The 17,544-nt window shown below is 39.1% G+C and overlaps 1 protein-coding gene across 2 annotated transcripts in view; it reads right to left on the minus strand.

Moving 5' to 3' along the window:
* The window catches only part of LOC123306388 (calponin homology domain-containing protein DDB_G0272472), a 147,887-nt gene that overhangs the window by 49,621 nt on the left and 80,722 nt on the right, over positions 1-17,544 (minus strand). Inside the window, exon 2 of one of the 2 annotated variants that reach the window (XM_044888366.1) lies at positions 12,406-12,524. The exons of the other annotated variant lie outside the window; for it this stretch is intronic. Coding sequence (XP_044744301.1) covers positions 12,406-12,502 — 97 coding nt within the window. The 5' untranslated portion in view covers positions 12,503-12,524. The remainder of the gene's footprint in view (positions 1-12,405; positions 12,525-17,544) is intronic. 2 annotated transcript variants of the gene reach the window in all.

A 17,544-nucleotide genomic window follows, 5' to 3' on the forward strand; every position in this document is an offset into this window, starting at 1 on the left:
CAAACTTATCCGAATATTGAGCAGAGCATTAGAAAGCTGCTCCAGTATGTTAATCTAGGGAGGAAAGTTGTCTTGACATCTCTGCCCAGACATGTTCTATGCAATTCGTGTTTGGTTAGCGAGCTGGCCTGTTCATCCTTTCAATAGCATGAGCATCTAGCACTTCATCAACCAGGCGACCACGTAAGGTCAATTATTGAGATGGAATTTTCACCAGATGCTGCCGCAAGCAGAACGATTATTGGTTCAATCATATAAAGATATCTATGGCTGGTTTTATTAGTATTCTGCAAAAATACCAACGTTGTGCGAAGCTTCAGACAAGTGCCAACTCATAACCATACGGAACCTCCTAGAAAAGAAGTTCTAAAGAAACCTTAACTTGTTCTGAATATCTGTGACTTATTTCCCTACTTCCAAGAGTCAACTGAACCATATCTAGACTCATCTTTGAAAAAACACCGACTGCAATCTTCAACTGTCAAATGGTCGTGATCCTCGGCCCACTGTCGTTGTCGTGCTCTGTGCTTCCTATTCAAAATGGAAGGCTAAATAAAGTGAGGTCGATTCTCATTTCTTCTCTGGAGTCCAACCCTGACGTTCGTCGGAAATGAAGACTTTTCAACCTCATGGTGCGCCATGAACCAATCTCGAACAAAACGGACTGAACAAGAAGAAATGAGCCGTGATACCCGACACCAACAAGTTCGAACCCATTCTAGTCTTTTAACACCTCGTTTTATCGTCTCATCCATCTTTTTCGCCGCTCCATATCGTTTACTCCTTGTCAACATAATGGGTCCCCCAAAAACGCCGGTTTAATATTTCACTCTCGCTGGGGTAGTAACTCAACACCGTCGAGGCCCTATCGGGCCTCCCGAAATCGGCCGCGGGCCCTGCCCATAGAGAGCGAACGCGCAGCCACGACCTTGGCCTTGGACGACCGTGATCTTGAAAATAATATCGGTTATGGATGGGCCTGCATGAACGGCCGACCATTAGCATATTTATTCTTGGGTAGTCTTTTTTTTGGGCCACCTCTGGGCGTTTTGGAACCCGATAATAACGGCTCGGGGTCGGTAATGGTCGGATTTTGTTGGTTCTTTTCTGGTCGACTCTTTTTTTTTTCGAAATACGATAGCTTACTTTGGACCGCATAAATTTTCGGTTGTTTACGTTGGAATTTTCGACAGTGACGGGTTAGAGTAACTTTGGATAAGTTTCCCACGCACTTAGGAGAAACAGCGATTCATTCTTCAGCAGAAATCGGCAAAAAACATACGCCTTAAATACACTGCGCAAAAAAATTAACGACTATTATGGAAATCTCAAATTTATTCTACCACTGAAGGTGTTCTCAATGATAATTATTTTTATCAGAATAATGCATGCATATGTTATCCACTTTCAACGGTTTTCTTCAATACAGATGGTTTTCCCAACAGGAATAAAAAAAGATGATATTATCAGATTTTTAATGTATTGGCTCCATTCTAAAATCGGTTGTTCTCGATCAATTCTAGTGATCAATAGTTTTTCTTTCGTTTGATTTCTACACTCGATCGCTATGCAACGCGAAACACGCAATTTGACCCAAGAGGAATGTGCCCAAGCGGTAGTTTTGCGAGAAGAAGGGTGGACATACACAAGAATTGCAGAAAGGTTTGGAGTTTCCCATACAAGTGTGTCCAGAATGTTGCAGCGATTCAGGGAGACAGGTATGAATGTCCGAAGACCAGGACAGGGTAGACCACGGGTAACAACTGCCATTCAAGAACGTTACTTGAGAGTTTCTTCGTTGAGACAACGGTTTGCAACCGCTCGCCTCCTATAAATTGAGCTTGAGCAAACTCATGAGGTGCAAATTAGCACTCAGACAATAAGAAATCGCCTCAGAGAATATGATTTAAGGCCTGGTGTCGCGGCAAGAGGCCCAGCTCTTACCCCAGCCCATCGAAGGGCGCGTTTGGATTTTGCGAAAGAGCATATCCATTGGGAAGAGGCCGATTGGGAAAGAGTTCTCTTCACAAATGAGTCTAGATTCTGCCTCTACCATTGTGATCGACGTTCCCTTGTATACAGACGTCCACATGGAAGATATGCTCAGTGCAATTTCCTGAATACTACTGATTTCGGGATCGATTATGGTATGGGGTGGAATATCTTTGACTGCTCGCACAGACCTAGTGGTCGTTGATAATGGAGCTATAAATGCTGATAAGTATATAAGGAACATTCTTGAAGACCATGTAGTGCCATTTGCCCCATACATTGGTGAAAATTTCATTTTTATGGACGATAATGCCAGACCCCATCGTGCGCGCATCGTTCAAGAGTACCTTGAAGAGGTTGAAGTCTCTCGAATGGAATGGCCAGCAAGAAGTCCAGATCTCAATCCGATTGAGCAGGTTTGGGAAAACCTCAATAGAAGGCTGAGAAGTTCAGAAAATCATCCAGCTACTCCTAATGACTTAGGAATCAATTATCAACCCAAAAATGCATTCCAATATCTGTCAGATCTGTTTCAAGCAGTTATTTCGCATTAATCATATTTATTGTAATTGAAAACGAGATTATTTATTAGTTCGAGCAATCCGTTGAGCAACAAGCTATCGGTCTCGAATCAGGTTAGAATGGAAAGCGTACAAAGCCACACGTACATGGCCATCGGTTCTCGAAAAAAATTGCATAAATCGGGACACTTGAAACGTTCATAATCTTCTTTAACGAACCAGTTGATATTTGAATACTATATATGCCGCAGCGTCATCTGCAATCAAAAATTGAAGTCTCGGCTGCGCCTAATCAATGGAATTTCCATATTATTACCATTTTATGGGTCCCATTCTCTCATTTGCATAAATGTGAAAAATATAAATTTAGCTCGTGTTACGTATGGCTTCGACGGACTGGTCAGTTTGCGAAATTATGTAATGCCGGCTCTTTATAGTCTTGTCTGCGTTCACATGGTTCATGACGACTCTTTTGATATACACTGCGCAAAAAAATTAACGCAAAGTGATTTAATATTTGGTATTTCCACCCCTTGCGTTAATTACAGCTCGGCAACGACAGTTCATACTCAAAATGAGTGATCTTAAAATGTTCTGATCTAATCCTTCCCAGATTTCTCCGAGTTGGATTCCTAAGTCATTAAGGGTAGCTGGATGATTTTCTGAACTTCTCAGCCTTCTATTGAGGTTGTCCCAAACCTGCTCAATCGGATTGAGATCTGGACTTCTTGCTGGCCATTCCATTCGAGAGGCTTCAACCTGTTCAAGGTACTCCTGAACGATGCGCGCACGATAGGCTCTGGCATTATCGTCCATAAAAATGAAATTTTCACCAATGTATGGGGCAAATGGCACTACATGCTCTTCAAGAATGTTCCTTATATACTTATCAGCATTCATAGCTCCATTATCAACGACCACTAGGTCTGTGCGAGCAGTCAAAGATATTCCACCCCATACCATAATCGATCCTCCCCCGAAACCTGTAGTATTCAGGAAATTGCACTGAGCATATCTTTCATGTGGACGTCTGTATACAAGGGAACGTCGATCACAATGGTAGAGGCAGAATCTAGACTCATCTGTGAAGAGAACTCTTTCCCAATCGGCCTCTTCCCAATGGATATGCTCTCTCGCAAAATCCAAACGCGCCCTTCGATGGGCTGGGTTAAGAGCTGGGCCTCTTGCCGCGACACGATGCCTTAAATCATATTCTCTGAGGCGATTTCTTATTGTCTGAGTGCTAATTTGCACCTCATGAGTTTGCTCAAGCTGAATTCGAAGGAGGCGAGCGGTAGCAAACCGTTGTCTCAACGAAGAAACTCTCAAGTAACGTTCTTGAATGGCAGTTGTTACCCGTGGTCTACCCTGTCCTGGTCTTCGGACATTCATACCTGTCTCCCTGTATCGCTGCAACGTTCTGGACACACTTGTATGGGAAACTCTAAACCTTTCTGCAATTCTTGTGTATGTCCACCCTTCTTCTTGCAAAACTACCGCTTGGGCACATTCCTCTTGGGTCAAATTGCGTGTTTAGCGTTGCATAGCGATCGAGTGTAGAAAATAAAACGAAAGAAAAACTATTGATCACTAGAATTGATCGAGAACAACTGATTTTAGAATGGAGCCAATGCATTCAAAATCTGATAATATCATCTTTTTTTATTCCTGCTGGGAAAAAACATCTGTATTGAAGAAAACCGTTGAAAGTGGATAACATATGCATGCATAATTCTGATAAAAATAATTATCACTGAGAACACCTTCAATTGTAGAATCAATTTGAGATTTCCATTATGTGCGTTAATTTTTTTGCGCAGTGTAGGTGGATGAACTGATCATAATTTTCTACTAAAAATTCGAATGTTGGAGTTTTCAACAGTGAACTTTCTTCCTAAGATACTTTCAGAATCCTGCAGTTTCTAATTATAACGGTAACAACTAATGAACTTATACACCTTCTCACCAAGAATCTTTTGAACACTCTCAAGAAACACAAGTAAAGAACTGTGGTCCTTCGAAAGGAGAGCGTCATTACGGAGACTATTTAAAACTTGCCATAAAACTGCCGTTGCCTCCGTAGGTCGCAAATTTCATTACCAATCATTTCTTCGCAATCTAGGCAAATCGCTGAACTCCAAAAAACATTAATTTCTAACAGTACCAGAAGCAGTACTTCGATTAACGTCGAACACCATGAGGCACAACTTGAAACTCCATTCAAGGCCAACTTCGATAGCGACAATCTCCGTCCTCATTAACAGCCGAATATTTTTGCAGAACCGTCAACCTTTCCGAAAAAGGCACAGGAAGGTAATGCCAATTTATGCGGTAGTTTGACCTCACATCTCATCAGCTCCTATGAGAAATTCAATATTTCGCTTAGAGCTGACATTGTCCGATGGAAAACGAATGAAGACATTATAATTAATGGTAATAGACCGGGGCTGTAGAGGGCGTTATCAATTAACGGGCTGAAAAATGGACCTGGTCATGATTGAAATTGAAAGTGCGTGGTATTGTGGGGAATTGAAAAATGGATGAGGCGCTGGTTGTGGTCGTAGGATTGTCGTTGATTCTCGATATTCGAAGGTATACAGGATGGACCAACTGAAAAATGTTTTTCCGGAGCCTTTATGAGGATTTCTCTTGATATTTCATCGTTGTTGGGTTGTTTTCCTAAATGGGTTAGAGATCCCTTCAAGTTCCTCAAAAAGAAAATGGAGTCAAGTAGCGCATAGTTCGGAATGGGGTATTTCAATTTTTCTGGAAGCAAGGTTGAATTGAAGGGGAAGTAATAGGTACCTTGTGATTCGGAAACTGCATTCGCTAGTTCTTGTTTTATTTTTGTTATTTTTCATGTAGAGGATGTATTACCTTCACCTCGTGTAGTTTATTTCAATTTAGTTGCTTTTTCTTGACAAAAATGTTGAACTTTAGTTCTATAAAACTTGAAAGTTAGAACACGTGAAAGCCGAATTTGAAAATAGGTTATATTTTTGAGTCTTTGATTCGTCCAGATATTTTAACAGCAGATTCTTGAGGTAAAAAGAAAACACTTTTTATCTTTACCATTTTTTCCGAATCGGCTCGGTTCAAAAGATACAGGCTGTTGGAAAACCATGAAAAATGTTATTTTTAGATCTATCTCACAAACGGTTTCATCGAATGAAATGAATTTTGAAATATAGTTTTTCATTTATTCGATGAATCTTTTTCCAACACAAGATGTCGCCCATGTCTTCCAGTTTTCTTATTATGATCATTGCGTACCTCAAAAATACCAAAAATTCAGAGAACCCAACTCTTAAAACTAAGTTGGACGCTATCCAATTAATATCTGAACGTTTTGTAAAATGAAAGTATTCCTCATATTCAGAGGAAAAAAAAATCTGTGATATTAGCCAGTCTGAAGGGAATTTTGTTTCTCCAGGGGTGGCATAGACCTATATGAAAACTTGGCTATATATTTTTATCAGGACCGAATCGAAAGAAATTTTATGGGAAAAAAGTGTTTCTTTTGACCAATTTAATCGACTGTTAAAATATTTGTACGAGTGAAAGACTCACTCTATATAGTGGAAATTTCTTCATTATTTTCATGCTTCATTGATTCTCTTGCTATCGTAACTATTCTACTCTTTCTGCTCACGAAAAAGGGCAAGTTTATGGCATTTTCGAAAAGGCATTCAAATCCCTTCAGAACATTTTTCCCATTTAAGATTGTAGGGGTTGCATCAAGCTGATATTCTTTTTGCATTATCTCTGGATTCTCATGGGAGCCGAGATATTGAGGGTTTTTCAAATTCATACACCCCATATTATACATATTTAGTTCACAATATATTTATTCAATCCTTCAAGAAAAAAAATAAATCAATTTTTTCGTATAAATTTTTGATTGATATTTTCTCCTGAAAAACGGAAACGGATGTTAATACGAAATTTTTCGGTACTTTATTTAATCACTCTGTGTATGGATTATGCCATTATCATCAGATTTCTCCGATAAAAAAATCCGAACATAGACCATAATTCAATATTTTTTTTAAAGATTTTCTACCCCGAATATAGACCATGATTCCTTGATCTTTTTAAGATTTTCTACCCCCATAAAATCATGTGTTAGGTTGACACTGTTTCATCTGGCTCCAAAATTGCGATGAAATTTGTTCATGAACCAGGAAAAAAGAGGAAAATCTTCGGGAAAGTTGAAAACTTACGTCTTCCCTTCGAGCGAGCACAGAAAACTCACGCACGTCTAGAATTAGGTACGCACGACCGAACGGAACACCACCACATACGCGCCTGCCGCGTGCAACTCGCTGACATAAACAATTCACCAGGTCCACCACGCCGGTATGTTGTACGCTGCGAGCAGATAATAAGTTCTTTATCCGTCTGCTACTTTATTCAAACTGAAAATATTCTACCATTAAAAACCTGAAATGAATTTTATGTCTACAATATAATAAGCCGAAGGTTACTATCGACTTCATTTCACATCGCGCCGCGCTACCGCACTATATTCGTCGTGTTCCTTTTCTTTCCTTTCTACAATCTCGTACATGCGGTCGCTTACGGAGATGCCTCCGCTATGGGGACGATTCTCTCGGTTCTGGATGAATGACGGAGGTTTTTTCGATGGGAGGATGCACCCATCGCCCGAATTCACTCAGAGAGAACGGTTTCCATGCGGTTTCTAGTGAGCTATGGAATTTTGACAGTTGACGTTTGGTTCTTGGACGTAGCGCCAAGCTTGCACCAGATCAAGAGGTTTTTGTGGAAGTGCCAGGGTTTTTTTGACTTCTCTCCTTGTATCTTTAACTTTTTGAAATAATAATAGCTGATTCATCTATGAGTGGGGGTCGACCAAACAATAATTCTTGTCTTGATGACATACTTCTTATCTTGTCTTGAGTGACAGTTGGGAAATTGGAAAAAATCTTGAAATTTACTTGTTTGCTGACGAACTCCAAATGACGTCGCCCAGTTACACTATTTACCCCTTTTAGTTGATTGAGGTTATTATTACCAAGAAAATTTTGAAAAAAGGCTCTATAGGCGATCGAAAATACTCGGCCCTCTTTGGCATCTCCACACGCCACGTCACACAAACACGCATTGGCGTAACTATTTTAATCAGGCAGTGCAATTCAAATAATAACAACGTTTGGGCACAAAAGCTGCTAACGGAAGCAGTTCTGTCAATTGAACTTGACTTTGCCACCTTCTACGTCACCACCCTTCCAGTAGGCTTTGAACTGCATTGCAACTTCTTTCTATACCTACTCTTGATTATCACAAAGTGGTATAATCTTATTTTACCATAACTGACACTGACTCTTCAGTAAACAGAACGTCTGCTGAGCAATTTGGCTCCGATTCTGACTCAGAATATTCCCTGACAAGCACTAGAGAGAAACGTAAGTTTTAGTAAAAATATAAAATGATCAGTGAAACTAAACCGACTTCGACTAATGCGAGTGAAAATGATCAATCTGAATCTGAAGCCATAGCTGCGAAAGCGGCAAGAAGAAAAAAACAAGCAGCATTCACCAATGCAAGATAGGTACTAGTGGCAATGCTGACAGAAAAAACTTCTGTTATTCTTTCGAAATTCAGATGGACACAAGTACCAACGGCGAAAATAATAAATAAGCCAAAATTATACCATGTTTTCATAAACATAAAAGAAGTGTATGCCAGAAAGTAAAAATTGCAAACCTAGATTCCAATTTTAGATACAAAAAGATAATCAGAATAGGTATTTCATGTCATAGCGTATTATATTTTTGTGATAATAACGACAAGGATTTATATAGGTGACGTTCCAGACTATTGTACTCAAATCGCCCAGCTTTATAACCCAAAATTTCCAAACTTCAACTTCTGCGGCCTGACAAGGAATCACGTGACATCCTCCCAGTTCCTTTGCGGTCATAATTGATTCATTGAGACCACATGGGTGGTCTAAGTGCATGTAAATCGATTGACCCTTCCTACTCTTCAACGATACAGTGGTCCTCGTATAGTAGTTGCAGCGCTTAATAGGTTAATTAATGTCCGTGGAACATATTCATTACCTTATAAAAATTCTCTGAGCCCGTTATTTTTTGGACGATATTAACGACGGTGCCAGGTGATGCAAGAATGGCGAGGATAAGAGGAAGGAATTGGTGAGCATATTCTACATTGTCGAATTGTGCAACATACGTGGGACGATACCAAATATACATTGGCGTTCTGGCGGATGGAAATTTATGGTATATGTGTTTTTCACACCTTCGGAAATATTATACAATCATGGGTGATTTGCCTATATCCTTGGTCGACATATTTTCGTCAACAAACGCAATCACAGGATATTTCTAATAGGTGGCATTTCGAAACTGCAAATCGAACACAATTTTCGTTGACAGTTTTATATCCACAAAATTCAAGGTGCTTCATCCAATTCTCGATGAATTTGATATTGCTATCTGAAGCATATCCACATATCTTTTTGATAGATTGTAACTCACTATCTGTTATCATGATCTGATGGGAAATTGGGAATCAGAGAGCCTGATAAAGATAAAGAAACCCAACTCGAGGAAACCTTCATTGCTATCCTAAACTGAACGAATATTGGGTAAAGGAAACCTTCCCCTGAACTCTCAAGAGAGTAGAGAGAAGGAGAACGATCGCTGCTTTGAGACCGCAGATTGTTTGACCCCTAAAATATGTACCAATAGGTAGTTCATGTTTTTGCCAATAGCCGCGCTGGCGATCATGGGAGGGCGAAATTTTATTAAAACTAGTTGAAGTTGGACGAGTTGACAGCAAGGGAAACAACATCTGACTATGGTGAAATGTTGAAGCATGAGCTAATGTAAGAGTGTTTTGGCATCGGAAAGAAAAAGAGGAGAGATTAAATTTCAGAGTGCATTTTTGAGAGAAAATTGGAACAACCTTACCTCAAGAATCGACTCGGAATCAATTTGCGTGTCAAGAGCACTTTTGAGATGAAGATATCAAAAAGATGATGGGTTCATTATAAACGAAATCGAAATTGTCATTCCTCGTGAGAATTGGACTCTTCTGCATAAGAATATCTGAAGAAGTGGATATTCTTGAAGAATTTTGTTGGCATAACAGAATATGTGGTTTATAACGGTTCTCAGCTGAGTATTGGAAACAGAATCTACTCTAATAAGTGATTAATCTGAGATTGCTAGTTTTTTTTTGTCTTGATCTGTTCTACGCCTCACTGCGAATGTATATAATTTTGAAGATTATATTAAAACAACCAACAAATCCTGTTTTCAATAAACAATGATAAACATAATGTAGGTATCATTTTTTGATCAGTGATTTCTTTTGAATTTCATTGATTTTGTCATTCATTATAAATGAATAAAGCTGATAACTTAGTTCCTTTAATAATGTGAATTGATTTTCATTGCACAATTCAGAAAATTCATATTTATTATAGATTCGACGAAAAGTATTTGACAAATCATCAGGAAAAACTACGGTGACACATAACCTAAAATGAAATGAAGGCTGTTCATTTCAAATTGGCGCTTAAATCCCCACCCCTTATCGATCAACCTAGCGATCGCAGCGACCCCTATTTTCTCCGTTTCTGGAGACACATTTTTTGTACGGCGATGGTTCTCCATAGAAATCTTCAGAGTGGATCAAAAGTTCGGTTTATTTAATGCAAAAGTTCTTGTGGTTCTTATAGGAGACTTCCTTGCCAAAAGCAAACTTCACAGTTGATCATTGTCGATTCAGAAATCACGTATGCCGTGTTCCAGCGTGCGTTTTATACCGGACGCTCTTGAAAACGGGTAAAAATCATCATTAGGTCTCGCGGCCACGCCCCCGTGGATTGATTTTGTCTCAATATATGACATGTAACGTGAGCCGACGAGTAATTTCGCATACTAAACGGCGAGATTAAAGGATAAATGGAATAAGGTCTTGCAGCTAATCGGCGGAATGCGAAAAGAAGATGCAGAAAGAAGCGCGTTGAAGGAATGTGCGAATAACAGTATTTTCCAGATAGATGGAAGTGTGTCTCGGACCGACGATGGAGTTTTTTTTTTCGATAATTTCGCTGCGAGGCGCTAGTTGTAGCTGATGAAGGACCAAGTATTTTATACTTTTTTTTCGGCGAACGCGATATTAATAGGTTGATGCTGCGATGATTGAAAAAATTGAGAGGTTATAGTTATATGTGATTATCGGTATGAAGCCTAGTCGGGAAATTTGCTTAACCTGCATTATCATCAAGTTGCTGCCCATTTCTGCAGTCCCTTTTTTCATTCGAAATGAATGAGGTGATCTCGCAGGATTTCACTCGATTTTTTGAGCACTTCTTTCGAGATACTGTAGCGGAGTTGTATAATTTGAAATAATTTACACGAGGGTTTAAGCTCTTCAATATGAGTTGATACAGTGCTCAAGAGATAATGAAACCCTGAATATCCAATTATCTGATTCTTTTGCAACCTCATTTATCTTATTTTATACAGAGTGAGTCTTTTACTCGTAAAAATATTTCAACAGTATATTCTTGAGGTCAAAAGAAATACAGTTTGTTGAAAAACCATAAAAAATCTTAATTTCAGTGCTATCTTACAACTTTTTCATCGAATAAAATGAATTTCGGAATTCAGGTCTTCATTTATGTGATGAATTTTTGTCGAACACAAGATATCACCCACCCATTTCCGGTTTTCTCATTATGCCCAATATTAACCATGAAAATACCAAACATTTAAAGAACCCAACTCTTGAAACTAAGTTTGATGCTATCAAATTAATATTTGAACGTTTTGTAATATAAAAGTATTCTTCATATTTTCTCCTATAATGCGCCGTTTTCGAGTAATTTGATGTTCAAAAATAAAACAGTATCTGAAATTTGAAAAATTGGCTACTACAACTCTGTTTAAAAGATCCATAGATGTGTAGTGTCACAGGTTTAGCAGGTTATTCTGAAGGTAATTCTGTTTTTTCAGGGGTACCAAGGATCATTATGAAAACTTAAAATGGCTATATATTTTTATCAGGGCCGAATCAGAAAATTTGGTACCTATAGGAAAAAAGTGTTTCGTTTGACCTCCAGAATCTTCTGTTGATATTTGTATGAGTCAAGGCTGTATAGATATTCGTATTCGAAATTTCTTGCCTGGGTTAACTGAGCTTAAATTTCGAAATAATTTAAATCAAATTTCCATTTATATTTTCAAATCTGTTTCCTCTTACTTTCATCATTTTTGATATAATTTGGTGTCATTCTTAGCTGAATGGAAAAAGATGGATAACTGTCATTTATTGCGGAGCAAATGCCCATCAACTTTGAGTCCTTCAGCCTGAATGGATAAATAACCTGACTATTTACACATTCCAAGCCACACTTCAGATTTTACGAAACATAAGAATGATCATGCCTTCAATATTTAGTGGCAAACTATTTTTTTCACTACGTGGAATTCTTCAAACATGGCATCGCACAGTCTTAACAGGGTGGCGCAGGTAGAGAGCTAGGGTTCAATTTTTCGGAAAATGTCATATCAATAAAGTGCGTGCTTTACTTTTAATTCGATTGGTTAGAGGGGATCACATCGAATACTTACGTAGCCTACAATATCTGAGGATTCAAATCCATCAGACTTTTTCAAGCTGTTCTGTTCTACATGCACTATCTCTTACCTCATTGTTTGGTAAAGTGAACTACTTGAGGTTGGCAGTAATTTTTTTAAATATCTATTAGATTCGTTCTAAAATGCATACATCATTAGTTCGTATTAGTGTTCGACAGGGATGGGTGGAATAAGTTGTTACGATTAAGTTAGACGTTTCAAACAGGGATGTAAAATCGGGTTTTTGCTCCTACCAATTCTCTTCACGTGTACATCCCTGTTGAAGGAGACCCTAGGTCGTATTTGAGAAGCGTCGGATCGCTGTGAGTCGGATCGGGACACATCAGGCATGCCAGCTCTACTTCAAATACATCTGTAACACCCATATCAAAAAAAAAAAATTGAGACATAAAGTTTCGTTCAAGATTTACATCGATGGGAGTTACAATGAGCTGAAATGTGAGAATGGGGTGAAAGATTAGCATGATATTATACAGGAAAACACACGGATCTCCTCCAGAATTCCAGGAGTTTATCGTTTTCATCATCGGTACATAGAATTTTACTATTTCACTTCTTCAACAGCGCATCTTACGATAGAGTCTTTCTTCTCCATCTATTATATCCCTAAGAGTGCAGCTCCTCGTCTGCCGATCAATTTGAGAAGAGAACTTAACAAATGCATAACTTTTAGAGCCGATAGCTTCAAGCTTAAGCATTTTTCCGTATCGAAGCGTATCCATTCACCATCTGAGCTACATATTATGCAACAATTCCCTCAGGGAATAAGTAAATCAACGTGATGTACTGATTTTGTAACAATCCACGAGTGTGACGAATGCGATTTGACGTTTGGGCCTGCCGTCATAAACATCCAATGTTTCAACCGTTCGGCGTGGGTTGTCAAGGCTGCCCATGATTTCCATCTGCCTGTCGGTTAACAGTGAGCTCCTTCTCATTGTTTGAGACAAATTTGTTATTCATAGGAGGTCGCGGAATTTATGGAGCTCATTTTTCGCAGTACCTGGTGGGTTTGAGATGGACGGAGGTGGAAATTAAGCGTCAGAAGAATCCATATCGCTACGGACGTTTACCAAGAGTATAAAGTCGAGTTTGAGGATCCGTTAGATAACATTTCGGGAATTCTTTGTTGCAACTTTCAATCCTCCTCTTCGTAAGAATGCATTATGAAGTTATTATAAAGTTTCAGAGAGAGGCACCAGGTTGGAGTAAATAGACCTAAACTGAGGATCTCTAAAGCCCTGGGAAGTGGACCCTCTATTTTACAGACCGAGACACTGTCTGTAAACGTATGCGCTCAGAAGAGTCTCAAAATGAACCTCAAAGTGGCGCATATCTATATAACCACGTAGTGCCAGGCCACGCTGAGGTCCCTGGAATCACAGTAATCACACTGCTAGGAATCTCTGCTCATGGAAGTGCCCTAATACAATCAAGCAACTGGCCAGAGGCAATAAAGTGACTCTACTATGAATCAAAAAGTCGATGAGCTTGCAAAAAAAAACATCAAGGTTAACTCCTGCTGGACCTGAGCCTTTCTTTGGTCTTGAAACATACCAATATAAGTCCAACAATGGGAGTTGAACAACAGAAAAATCCTCTGGAGAAACACTCCTGGGCTTACTCAGTCAAAGAAATTCGTGATGATTTCACCGACCTACACCAGAAAGCTGCTGAAGCTGTCACTAGCTGAGCTTCGGGTGATGGTGGGACTGCTGAGGGATCACTGTAGGTACAAATATCATTTGTACCGTATGGGCAAGTCAGCAGATGAGATTTGTACGTTCTGTGTATGCAAGTGTCCAGAGCTGGTTGGCCTTAGAACCATTCATGAAAGGAAACTGGTCTTGGATACTCCTGATGTAACGGACAAGGCTTCTAAAGATCTTGTCGGTTTTATCTACACCATTGACGATCTCCTTGGGTCTCTTTGAATGAGAGTAAGGTAGAGAACGAAAGATCTGAATAGTCGCAGTTCCCGGAAGAGTAACTGAACCACAACGACCCCGGTTCAAATAATAATAATATAAATATTACTTACAAAGTTCATAAAAGACCTTGAGACGTTGCCAAATTTGTGAAAATCACACGCAGATTAACTCGAATATCATTTATAAATAGCAGAAATAGGAGGGGCCCGAGGACTGAACCCTGTGGTACTCCTAGGTTCACCTCGTACTCAGTAGATAAAAAATTTTCAACTAAGACATGTATAGACCTGCTTCCTAGATGGCTGCGAATCCACTCCGAAAATAAAACTCGAAAACCGAGGTTATAACCTTTTTCTATGATGCATTTTGTTTTTTCCATTCCAAAGTTCTATTTCTTCTGGTTATCGGCGCATCCCTTTGACCGAAAAAACGCCCGTTGAGCATAAAAGCCAATTTTCGCTCTGATCTGAGGACCTGTGGGATACCTACACACACAGAGGCAGAAGCATCGACCCCCGTAACAGAGATGATATCGAACCAATTAGACGCCATTAGAGCTCATTATATCGAGCATAGAAATATTTCTCGGTTAGATTATCGCCAGGACGTCGGAGACCACCGATAAAAGAAACTAATAGTGACTCCCATCTTTTCTATGCGAAATTAACATGCCTCGGCATCGGCCGGATGGCCAGCCGCTGCAGTGTCATCTCGTCAGCCATAATTTCATTTTGCTATAATTAAAATCCATTGAATAATGCTTTTAATCACTTCTGGGAACGGTCTGGTGCGACGAGGTACAAAGGCGCATCTAGCGCGGTAATGTTCAAGATGGCAGAGACGGACCACAGACGTATTGTCTTGAGAGTAGAGAAGATCGCTTAGTTGATTCATGTTTTGGCCACTAGCCGCGCTCGCATCTCTAAGAGGAATACGTGCTGTTTTTCCAATTTTGAATAATTATTGCTTCTATCTTTGAATTAATTCGAATCTTCTCTTCGTTTCAGTAAAAGTAGGAGTAGATGAAAAGATGATGAGGTCACAAGACTTTGGACACACCTTTGCAAATTTCAATGACTTTATAACAGGTGCAAATTGACAGTTATTTCGTGGAACACTCACCATCGGAAACTTTCATACTATGAGAGAAAAATGAGTCAAGGTTCTCTGTCACAGCTCTAAAACCAACACAAACTCCATATCTCGTAGATCTGAACTTTTTCAACGCGGATTATCCGTTAAACGTAGTGTATATGAAGTACCACTATGCCGATGGCAAAAAACCTAATGGATTCCAGTAACACACTGGATAATTTTTTAATTATCAACTTCGACATTTCATTCGCATTATATTTCACCTCAGGACAAGGTCGGACGTCAATAGAAATTATACGTCGGATTTATTTTCGTTCCATTTCCATTGCCGTCAATTTTTTCGTGCATTCTAATTCAATCAAGCGGTTCTGCGACAAGGCATTGATAGGCAATTATGCGAGGTAGCAGAATAGCTAAGTACCAACTACTAACTGCGACCAGTCATTAAACCGTTCGTGATTTATTGCAAGGAGAAAAAAATGTCGGGTGAGACAAACAATTTTTCTTGATAATTGTCTATAAATGGATTTATGGATTTCAATATAACGGCAAACTATCAAGTGGAAAGCAGTAGGGACTGGAAGATTGAGGAAGTACTGGGTTTATTTCGATGGGTTCAATATACCGTTGCGAGAGTTGTAAAATTAGGATCGCAGTGGTTTCGTAGTCTCGTGAATATTTTGGACAATGAGGGAATTTTGCTTCCAAATTTGAAATCTTTTGCAATCAGTTCTTTGGATTCATATAACTTTTTCCTATTTTTCTATAGAAGATTTCAAAAGCCTTAAAGTATAAGCTGTTTTCATTGAGAGTCGAAATTATTTTTTTTTAAAACATATCAACAAAAATTTTCCGGGTTGTGAAACATGAGCCGGTGGTCTTTGATAGAAGTATTTCCTAAATACTTTCAATAAATTGGTGAAATGAGACTATTGTCCACTTTTTAACGAGACAGTTCACCATCAAAATCAGATGAATTAAGTTGAATTACTCCGTCAATCACTGTCCTCTCCCTAGTGACGGCTGGATTACTGCAGACACAAAAAAGATGCTCCAGTAAGAGAAGTTTGGCTCAAATAAAGAAGTAATTGCGGAAACTTAGGTCTATTTCGAAGGCAAAGACGAATCGCTTTACACAAAGGGCTTCAAAACATCAGCGGAGTGTTGTTATGAATGTATATATTTCTTGAAGTAGAGTATGCTGATGAATAAAGTAGAATTTTCAAAAGAAAATCAGTTTTTCTCAGTTAATCCGACTGATTGAGTGATATACTAGAGTTGACAACTTAGAAAGCTAAGGAGATGATGCTGGTAAACTGAAATGTATCAAATGAAAACCGATAGTTCTGAGAGAATTCAGAAAACTAAATTGGGAGTCAGAATTCTCAATCTGTTGCAGTTTTCACTGTTTTGAACGAACCTATTCGTCCAATCTTCCGCTGAACTGTCCAGTTAAAGAATGCCATATTGTTTGCACGATCAAACACTTCAGAAATTTTCTTCCACGAGTCATGACCATAAAAACTTCTTCCTGCGTCCATCAACGAACGTTCAATTTGCTCCTCCAGAATGCCTCCATTCCACGATACGGCTTGCGCCTAGCCCCGCAAAGATATTGCAAGATATTATTATTACCCCAGATGTCTAAATTTGCTGAGAGCAGCCTCGCCCACACCCACGTTTTTCACGAAGAAGGAAGCAGAGTCGTGGGTACGTTTCCTTGGCCGTTGGACCTGCCGCGCTCCTGATAGGAGACGGCCCACGGTCCGATTGGAATTCATTAATCATTGCCGTAATGATTGCCTCTTCCCTCTGGGGTGACGTGGAGAAGACACGAGTGGAAACGCCGAGAAATGAGTGGATATTTGATCCGAAAGGGGCAGGGTGGGCTATTTCCTGAGAGGTTTGAGCAGAAAAAACACCCGAACCCTGAACAATTTTTTCAACCTAATTTGCCAATAGGTATATTCGATAAGATACGTTCTGAATGGGGAATTCTCCCCAATTTGGGTTTTCACTGCATATGCAAGTTTAAACTGAATAATTATGAGTTTTATTCATGATTTTTTCAAATCCACCGCGGAAACTATTCAAAATCATTCTTCAAATATGGGGTTTTAAATACACTGCGCAAAAAAATTAACGCACATTATGGAAATCTCAAATTTATTCTACAACTGAAGGTGTTCTCAATAATAATTATTTTTATCAGAATTATGCATGCATATGTTATCCACTTTCAACGGTTTTCTTCAATACAGATGTTTTTTCCCAGCAGGAATAAAAAAAGACGATATTATCAGATTTTGAATGTATTGGCTCCATTCTAAAATCAGTTGTTCTCGA

This window comes from Coccinella septempunctata, chromosome 2 (genome assembly GCF_907165205.1).
Source record: "Coccinella septempunctata chromosome 2, icCocSept1.1, whole genome shotgun sequence".
In the NCBI taxonomy this organism is placed as follows: domain Eukaryota; kingdom Metazoa; phylum Arthropoda; class Insecta; order Coleoptera; family Coccinellidae; genus Coccinella; species Coccinella septempunctata.